This window comes from Chrysochloris asiatica, unplaced genomic scaffold, assembly GCF_000296735.1.
Source record: "Chrysochloris asiatica unplaced genomic scaffold, ChrAsi1.0 scaffold00187, whole genome shotgun sequence".
Lineage (NCBI taxonomy): Eukaryota > Metazoa > Chordata > Mammalia > Afrosoricida > Chrysochloridae > Chrysochloris > Chrysochloris asiatica.
This window is the reverse complement of record NW_006408705.1, coordinates 3,540,939-3,551,475: the sequence shown is the minus strand read 5'-3', so window position 1 is coordinate 3,551,475 and position 10,537 is coordinate 3,540,939. Positions and strand designations below refer to the sequence as shown.

The 10,537-nt window shown below is 40.0% G+C and overlaps 1 protein-coding gene across 1 annotated transcript in view; it reads right to left on the bottom strand.

Moving 5' to 3' along the window:
* MGARP (mitochondria-localized glutamic acid-rich protein) overlaps positions 1-5,735 on the bottom strand; it is a 24,536-nt gene extending 18,801 nt beyond the window's left edge. Inside the window, exons 1-2 of the mRNA XM_006872235.1 lie at positions 5,654-5,735; positions 434-537 (exon numbers count right to left, since the gene is read on the bottom strand). Coding sequence (XP_006872297.1) covers positions 434-537; positions 5,654-5,735 — 186 coding nt within the window. The remainder of the gene's footprint in view (positions 1-433; positions 538-5,653) is intronic.
* Positions 5,736-10,537: the final 4,802 nt, after the last annotated feature.

The window sequence follows — 10,537 nt, the reverse complement described above, 5'->3', positions numbered from 1 at the left end:
TACCAGCTGTTCTGCGGGAGAAAGATGAGGCTTTCTGCTCCTGTAAAGATTTACAGCCTCAGAAACCCTGTACAGGGTCACTATGAGTCAGAACCTACTCCACGGCACATAACAACAACAACACAACATGAGTCAGAACCAACTCCACGGCACACCATCACCACCATCACCACTACCATTCATACTTAGTAACCTTAAGAAATACTGATTTTATCCTTAAAAAACAAACAAACAAAAAAACCCTTTGTAGTAGTTTAGTTAATACTTAAAATGACCGTAAGGTATTTTTCAATTGTAGCCCTAATGTCATTTAAACCATTGAACATGTCGCATATTTAATTAATTTCATGGCCTGATCTAACTTTGCTTTAAGATTTATCATAGGCTGCAAAATATCTGAATTTCTCAACACTACAGTGATTCAAACACTTACATAATATCCGCCGGCACTGACTGTGACACCTACAACCAGAAAATATAGCATTTTTGATCCAGATGATCCAGGAAATTTGCTAGATGACATCTGCCGAAGAGATGCTAGGAAAACAAATTTAAACAGAGTGAGCTTCACCCCTGAAGTAAAACTATTTTTAATAATTACATCTTTAAAAAATATTTTTCTCTTAGTGAACCCAAAACTGATCAACATTAAGTGACTTCAGTGTAAGGAAGTACAGTATAGCCAGACAAATGATAGTTCCACTTGACATTCTCCCAATCTAGTTTAAAAAGTGCTTATGAAACTTGTCATCTTGACGCTTAGTATCAGGTTTTTCTTGGACAAAGTGCAGGTGTGGGTAAACGGAAATGACAAAAGCATTAAACCATTAGAACTGCCAAATGAAATTCATATTAGCAAATGAAATCTATCTACTGTAGTTCTCTACTATAAGATTCAATGGAAATTATTCTTTTTAAAAAGTGAATTAAATATCTTTATAATTAAATTTTCATAACATTAATAATTATTATATTAAAGAAAACATTTATGTTAAAATCCAACACATTTCTGTAAATCTGTAATGATTTCATAGTTATGCTTTTTTTTTTCTTCTTTTTTTAAAAAAGTTTTTATTGTGACTTGAGTGGTAGTTTACACAGGAGAACATTGGTTTTACATTCATCGTTTCATTGCAATGATTATTATCTCCTCCATGTATGATCGTTCAACAGTATTGATTTCTATTCCTTGTGCTGTTTGTTTTTGGGGGGATGTACTCAAAAGAACTCAGGAATATGTAATAATTTAAACAACCAAAGGGTACATTCTGCAAGCCTTCCTCCTGGCCTCCAGCACTGTCTTTCTCTTTCCATGAGTCTAGATCCTCGGCTGCTCTCTCTCCCCAGGTCCTCATCTCTGCTTCTCTGGATTGTTGTTGATGTTGATAAGTGCCTTCGAGTCGGTTCCGACCCATAGCGACCCTGTAGAGGGTTTCTGAGGCTGTAAATCTTTACGGGAGCAGAACGCCTCATCTTTCTCCCGTGGAACAGCTGGTAGTTTCGAACTGCTGACCTTAAGGTTTGCAGCCCAATTCGTAACCACTACGCTACCAGAGCTCCCTGCTTCTCTGGATAGGAACCTGCATTCTGCTCATGCTCTTCTCCCTTGATGATCCTAGGGTCCTCTGTTTCTGTACTGTAAGATTAACTACTACTCCATTTTTGTTACAAAACTACCTTTACAGTCATAAGAATCTTATCCTAATGTCTTTCACCAGACCCATCTAGACAAGATGAAAACTATTCAGTGGGGACTCTACCTTCCCCCGCACACTCTTAAACTGAACTCCCTCTTGAAAACTTATAAACCAGTCACTTCGTGCCTTTATTGCCCCCTCATTTTAGGTAGTCAATGTCTAAATTGCCCATCCCTATCTACCCTGTATGCAGAGGGGATAGGATTGATAGTTGCTATGAAGACTCCTTCCCTCTCAGTTGGTTATTGAGGTCAAGTTCATCAAATTGTAGCATTTTACACTTGTTTCCTTTGTAAAAAAAAATAACTTTTTTTTTTTACTCTTCCTCTAGTCCAGTTCTCGACAGCACTTAACAACAAGTCGAGTTCTGATTATCAAACCATTGAAGCTAGGTCAAGTGAGTACTATCTGCAATTTTGGGCATTCTTGTGCATCTCCCCTCACTTCATATCAGCTGGATGCTTCATTTTCAGCTCTAGACCTCTGTGGCTATGTCCTTGTCCATGGGCTTAGGTGTCCCCAGGTCTCACCACACTTTGGACCAATTAGAGCTTCTTCTTCTCTGTCTCATCTCTAGGTCAACAGGAGTCTATGAAACGTGGTTGAACTTAACCTATTTCTTAATTGCTTCCTTTCCCCATCTTTCACTCACATGGTTTTGCTCTTAAATTGAATGTACATGTCTGTGTCTTGGCATCTTTTCCCCCCTTGTAAAAGAAGCTCTGGTAGCGTAGTGGTTATGAATCGGGCTGCAAACCACAAGGTCAGCAGTTCGAAACTACCAGCTGCTCCACAGGAGAAAGATGAGGCTTTCTGCTCCCACAAAGATTTACAGCCTTGGAAACCCTGTACAGGGTCACTATAAGTCGGAACCGACTCCACGGCACATAACAACAACAACAACAACAAAAGTACCTAAAGAAGCTATGATAAGAGGCTTTGGCTTTGATTCAGGGACAGAGCATTTGTACCTCTGAAGTCATGGCGTGGCTCTGTGGGTTAATATACCAGACTGCAAAGTCATTTGAACTGCAAGGTCCATGATTCAAGCTCACCAGCTGCTCCTTGGAAACCCTATACCGGGTTGCTATGGGTCGGAATTGACTTGACAGCACTTAACAACAACAATTTGTACCTTTGTAAAAGTAAGAGCCTATTTTTTTATTAAATAGAGGATATATAACATCGTATTTCTCAGCCAGACATGCAAATATCAAAAAGATTTTTTAGATAGGAAGAAATAAAGAGAGCTCTGGTAGCGTAGTGGTTACGAATCAGGCTGCGAACCTTAAGGTCAGCAATTCGAGACTACCAGCCGCTCCGCTGGAGAAAGATGAAGCTTTCTCCTTCCGTAAAGATTTACAGCCTCGGAAACCTTGTACAGGGTCGCTATGGGTCGGAACCGACTCGACGGCACTCAACAACAACAAAGTAGCTATAATTATGACAAAGTTATTTAAAAATAGCAATGACATGGGAGAGAGATGTCAAACTAAATGATTTAGAAATTTTAGTATAATTATATAATAGGAAACAAGTAAACAATAAAGACCTTGCAGAAAAATATTTACTTACATGAGAGAAAATATTTACACTATATCAATTGATAAATCATAGCAAAATAAAAGGACTATCCCAGATTTGCGGATGCAATGTTAATAAGAAAAGAAAAAAAATATATAAGAGGAAACAATGTCTGGAACACTATAGTATACCAAAATGTAGGAAATTACTTTCTCTGAGCAGTAGGAATACAGACGACTTCATTTGTCTATTTTCCTTGCCATGTTTTTCCAATAATCTATTGTATACCTAAAATATGTTTTCATTAAAGAATTACATTTTTAATGGTAAAAGGTAGAGAACATTTGATAAGGCACAGTTAAAATTTTATCTTTAAAACAATTTAAATATTTCCTCGAAGTAGAAAGTATTAATAAAAGCTTAATTAATGTCTGTGACTGAAAATAAATGTAAATTTCCAGTCAATAATGTTGTTAAGTGCCATCGAGTTCCAACCCTTGTTGTCGTTGTTAGGTGCCATCGAGTCAGCACCGACCCATAGAGACCTTATGCACACCAGAACGAAACACTGCCCAATCCTGGGCCAACCTCACTACTGTTGCCACGTTTGAGTCCATCGATGCTGCCACTTGGCTAATACATCTCGTTGGGGGTCTTCCACTTTTTTTCTGATCCTCCTCCTTACCTAACATGATATCCTTCTCCAGTGACTGGTCCCTCCTGACAATATGTCCAAAGTATGAGAGACAAAGTTTGGTCATCTTGGCCTCCAAGGAGCACTTCTTCCAAAACGGATCTATTGGTTCTTTTGGCAGTCCATGCACTTTCAATATTCTCCTCCAACACCATAACTCAAAAACATAAATTCTTCTAATACTCTTCCTTATTCACTGTCCAGCTTTCGCATGCATATGAGGTTATTGAAAATTAGTAACCCTGTAACAGGGTTTGCGAGGAGCTGCTGGTGAGCTAGAAGCACTGACCTTGCCGTTCAAACTGACCTTGCAGTCCAGTGTATTAACCCACAGCACGACACCAGAGCTTGTTATCTTTAGAAGTTTAAAATAAATAAATGGCTTTTCCATATTTGATCAGTGAAAAAATTGCTCTATAAAGATCTATGAACACTAAGACAGCTTAGGACTAATCATATTGGGGGGGGGGTGTGGGGAATGGTTCATGGAAATTTCCAAAGGAGTAAATTTCTGTTTCTGCAATTCAAATTCACGTTCTAGAAGCTTCAGGAAGAAACAGGGAAAGTGAAAGGAAATGAACTTTCCATGAGTTTGCCTAAAATCCTCACCCCCTATCCCCCATCATCAAGAGTAAGGTAACAGGTAAGGACTAAGAAGGAGCAGACTAGGGCAGAACTGCACGGAAGCAAGCTGCTGGGATGAAAAAAACTCACTCACACTTTAATTAAAACACCTCTTGTGTTTGGAGAAGTCCCGGAGTGGTACTGTGGGTTAATGTGCTAGACTGCAAAACCGTTAGAACTGCAAAGTAGGCGGTTCAAGCGCACCAGCTGCTCCTTGGAAACTCTATACAGAGTCACTATGGGTTTGAACTGACTCGATGGCACATAGCAACAACAATGTTTGAGGAACTATATAAATGCTTTCCTGTATATCATTTTCTATTTAATCTATTTCTAGCTCTCACTGCAATGTCTCCTTTAAAAGTTTCTGAAAATGTTCCTCTTCCCATTCTTTTCCAAATCTAAATAAACATGATACAATGACAACCGAGCTAAATAGCTGGATGGCTCCGTTCCCACGTTCAGTCCCAAAGCAAACTGAACCTATGGTTGCTTACTCACTAAGCCCAAGCGCTCACCGGTTCAGGCTGCAGAGCGCTGGCCAAATTTTGCCTTTATTTACTCAATGAGAATTTACCCAATGTCTACTGGGCCAGGCATCCTTTCCACGTCCTGCCAGGCTCCTTCATCAGTATTCATCTTCCTCCCCATCCCTCTGATTCCTCCTGTTAGAGCGAGAATTGGTCCTTATAATTAAAAAAAAAAAAGTGGCAGGAAAGAAAGTGGCAGACTTTTTGGTTTGTTAGACACTTTTCTAAATACTTTTAACTATTTTCCCCATTTTACAGATGAGGAAAATGAAGTTAAAGAGCTTGTCCAAGATCAGGATTCGAACCCACGATGTCTATATAGTTTGATTTCAGAGCCGCACTAGAAAAGTTTCCTATGTCCAAAGACTCCAAGGCCTTAGAATCGCTTTTTCCCTGGCCACCACAAATACCGCCGCTACTCTTCAGGTTCCCACTCCTAATCCCTGGTTTCTGTTGCTTTGGATCGGGTCAGACCTCTTTATACCTGGGTACAGGTGCGCCTGGGGATCCGCACCTATAGAATAGCCAGTCCTCCTCACGGCTGGATTGTGAGAGAAGAATCCTGCTCCGCACCCGGCACTCACCTTCCTTCCGGAAAGTCGCTGGGCTCTGGGGTACCCGCAGAGACAGCGCCAGGGTCTTGGAAATCACTCTGCGGAGATACATCTCGCTTCTGGCTCGCAAAACTGCTGCAGCCTTGGATACGCAGCGCTTGCTACCAGGGTGCTGGGAGTCGACTTGAGGTGCGTCCCGCCCCGGGGAGGAGCACCGACCCTCGCCTAGCACTACTCTGGCAGCTCGGCGAGATGGGTAGGAATTTCTCTTCAGACACAGTTGCTCAGAGGAAGATTAGAGGCATTTCGGAAAAGGGATCTCATCTCCTCAGAGTTGCCTGGAAATGTTTTTGGGAAGCGCATTGGGGTTAAGACATAAACGTGCTTTTACCATGCTGGATCGAATGTAATCTGAAGTCACTGTATCTCGCTTCCAATGTTCGCTTTCCTAGGGAAGGAAAGTACTGTGTAATGTGGTAAGCCTTCCATTAGGGCTGTGGATGATGAAAATCCCCAGGCAATGGCTGGATATCTAGACAATTCACTGTTAAAATGACTTTAAATATAAAGCCCTCAAACTTTTCCTTTGCTGTTGCTTTAGTGCCACTGAGTCCGTTGGAGCAGCTGGTGGATTTGTATCATTGACCTTGCAGTTCAAACTGACCTTTCGGTCCAGTGCTTATCCAATACCACAGCACCAGTACTCCTTAAGTGACATATATTTAATATTTCCACATCAACTGAATATGCTAAATTTTTCAGTTTTTCCCCAGATTTCACTTACCACAGTGATTTGTCATGGTTTAAATATGGAAATCAATAATGTATGCTTACAACATTCTCTAAATGACTAGTTTTTGGAAGATACCACAGTTGAAATACCCTAAGTGATGGCTGTGTTGTTGCTGTTAGGCGCCATCAAGTCAGTTTTGACTCATAGCCACTCTATGTAGGTTTTGAGTTGTGACTGGTGAGTTTGAACTGCTGACCTTGTGCTTATCATACAGTGTCACACCAGGACTCCAAATGATGGCTTTAACAAACTTTATTTTTTCACAGTTGTTAAGTTCCGTCAAGTCATTTCCGACTGATAGCTACCTTGTATAAGGTTTTCAGGGAATGGCTGGCAAGTTTGAACTATCAACCTTGCAGTTCAAACAGACCTTGCAGTTCAGCACATTAATCTGCAGCACCAACTAGGACTTCAGTTCTCAGAGTCTAGGAGGCCGAATTCAGGACGCCAGTGCTAGGGAAACGCTTTCTTTCTCTTTGCAGCTTCTCTTCCTTGGCAATCATGATGATCTTTGTGTGACATGGCATCTCTGTTTATTTGCTTCTGTGATTGGCTTTAAACACAAGCTACACTAATAGAGTCTCTTACCACAAGAAAACCCATTCCCAAAACCCATTTGGACTTGTGGCAGCTAACAACATAAAGCTTTCAATTTGCTCACATTCTAGGGAGAGAACATTTTTTTCTCCCAATATTAATTAGCATATGAGAATTTAAAAGATTTAAACATAAAACAGAACTGTGAGATATATAATGCCACTTAAAAAAAAAAAAAAATCTTAGTTAAAAGGTCATACCTTTCAGAGTGAAGGGTACTCTACTGCTCCCATAGTATATGTGGCTTTCCATATTGATGGCAATTTTTTTTTCACACACCCATGGTTTGTCAGATTCATTTTGTGGCAAGCTGTTTCTCCCAAACCCTATAGGCTTTTACATTTGGTTTTTGCTACGGAAGACTGTGGAAGGCTTGGACAATACTTTCCAAGCCATTAGTCACATTATTTATAATGCTGCCCTTGAGCACATCCTTGACATTTTTCTTAGTCACCTTGAGAAATTTATGGACAGAGATAACTTGGTCTACTTCAGATGACCTCCACTTAATTGTAGAACAGATCATCAATTGCTCCTATTAAAGTTCAAGTTGAAGCTTAAGAAAATTAAAATAGGTCAACAAAAGCCAATGTATGGCCTTAAGTATTTACAAAAACCAAACCAAAGCTGTTGCCACTGAGGATATTCTGACTTATAGTAACCCTATATAGGGTTTCTCAGACTGTAAATCTTTACAGTAGATAGCCTCATCTTTCTCACAAAGAATGGCTGGTGGGTTTGAAACACGGGCCTTGTGGTTAGCAGCCCAATGCCTAACCCACAGTGCCACCAGGGTTCCAGTATATCCCACCTAAGTTCAGAGACCATCTCAATAATATTAATGCATTGAATGCTAATGACAGAAGAACAGATAAGTTGTGGTATAACATAAAGAACAATACAAATGTAGAAACCAAGAGGTCATTTAAAAGACAGGAAAGAAAAAAATTTAAATGGATGTCAAAAAAGATTCTGAGAGTTGTTCTTGAACACAGAGTAGCTAAGACAAATGGAAAGAATGATAAAGTAAAAAGCTAAACAGAATATTTTAAAGGATGACTGAAAAATGAAATGGAGCTAGAAAACAAAAACAAAAGAACAATGTTGGCATTTTTCAAGCTGAAAGAACTGAAGAAAAGATTATACAGAATTACTGTACCGAAAGACAGAATTGGTCAATGCTCAGTCATCTCAGAAGGTAGCACATGGTCAAGAATGGATGGTATTGAAGGGAGAAGCTGAAGATGCACTCAAAGCATTGACCAAAGGCAAGGTTTCAGGAAATGATGGACTACCAAAGGAGAAGTTCCAACAAACGGATACAATGCTGGAAATACTCACTTGTCTATGCCAAGAAATTTGGAAGATAGCTACCTGGCAAGCTGAGCAGAAGAGAGCCATATTTGTTTCCATTCTAAAGAAAGGTGATCCAATGAAATGCAGACACTATTAAACAACATCACTAATATCACACATAAGTTAATTTTTGCTGGAGATAATTGAAAACACAGTTGCAGCAGTACATAGACAGAGAACTGCCAAAAGTTTAAACTGGATTCAGAAGAGGCTGTGGAATGAGGGATATGACTGCTGATATCAGATGAATCTTGACTGAAAGCAACAAATCCCACAAAGCTGTTTATCTGTGTTTTATTGACTATACAAAAGCATAATAAATTATGGTTAACATTGTGAAGAATGAGGATTCTAGAACATTTAATTGTACTCTTACAAAACCCATACATAGGTTTGTTGTTGTTAAATGCCATGGAGTTGGTTCTGACTCATAGCCATCTTGTATAAGATTTTCAAGGAGTGGTTGGTGGGTTTGAACTGCCTATCTTGTGGTTTAATCTGACCTTATGGTCCAGTGCTTATCCAACAGTGTCACACAGGGCTCTATATATAGATTTGTTGGTGCTAAGTGTCAAGGAGTTGGTTCTGACTCATAGTGACCCTATATAGGGTTTCCAAGGAGAGGCTGTGAGTTTGAACTGCCAACTTTGTGGTTCAAATTGACCTTGCAGTCCAGCGCATTATCCTGTAGTGCCACAACAGAACTCTGTACGTAGATTGTTGTTGTTGTTATGTGCCGTGGAATAGATTCCGACTCATAGCAACCCTGTACATGGTTTCCAAGGCTGTAAATCTTTACGGGAGCAGAAAGCCTCATCTTTCTCCTGTGGAGCAGCTGGTAGTTTCGAACTGATGACCCTGAGGTTAGCAACCCGATGTAACCACTATACTACCAGAGCTCCTTGTATGTAGATTAGGAGGCAGTTATTTGAATAAAACAAGGGGCTACTGCATGGTTCAAAATCAGAAGAGTGTGTTAAGCTTGAATCCTTTCACCATATTTATTCAATCTGTAGGCTGAACAAATATCTAAGAAGTTTAATCATATATGAAGAAGAATGCCATCACAGGATTGAAGGAAGACTCATTAAGCAAGTGTGATATGCAAATGACACAACCATGCTTGCTAAAAGCAAAGAAGACTTGAAACACTGGTAAACATCAAAGGTTACAGCTTTCAATATGGATTACACCTCAACATAAAGAAAATAAAAAATCCTCACAACTGGACCAATAACCAATATCATAATGTAGAAAACGATTTCATTTTACTTGGATTCAGAATCAATGCTCACGGAAAGAGCAGTCAAGAGAGCAATGTACTGCAGTGGTCAAAACTGCTGCAAAAGACCTCTTAAAGTATTAAAAAGCAAAGATGTCACTTTGAGGACAAAGGTATGCTTTACCCAAGCCATGGTATTTTCAACAGAGTTAGGCTGCTAACCTCAAGGTCAACAGTTCAAAACTACCAGCCATTCTGCAGGAGAAAGATGAGGTTTTCTGTTCCCATAAAGATTTACAGCCTTGGAAACCCATGCAGGTTTGCTGAGTCAGAACCGACTCGACGGCATACCACCAGTACCACCACCATATGCATACAGAACCTGGGCAATGAATAAGGAAGTCTGTAGGACAGTCGATGCATTTGAATTATGGTGTTGATGAAGAATATTAAACAAACCATGGGCTGCCAGAAGAATGAACAAATCTGTGTTGTAAGAAGTACAACCAGAATGCTCCTTAGAAGCAAAGATGGAGAGACTGCCTCATATAGTTTGAACATGCTATCAGGAGGGTCCAGTCACTGGAGATCATGATTAGTGGAGGGTCAGTAGAGGGGATGACCTTCGAGTGGTTGAAGCACAGTGGCTGCAACAATGGGCTCAAACATAGGAATGGTTGTGAGGATAGCACAGAATCAAGTGTTTCATTCTGTTGTGCCTTGGGTCACTATGACTACAAATCAACTAGAGAGCACCTAACAACTTCAGAGGATCTTCACTTAACTGTGAATGTTGACAAACATGGTATTAGTGAGAAACATACTATAACCATACTTGAGGTACAGTGGATTACTTCATATGACTCTTCTACCCATAGTCAAGGAGCCCTGGTAGCACAGTGGATTATGAGCTGGGCTGCTCACCATAAGGTCAGTAGTTCAATCT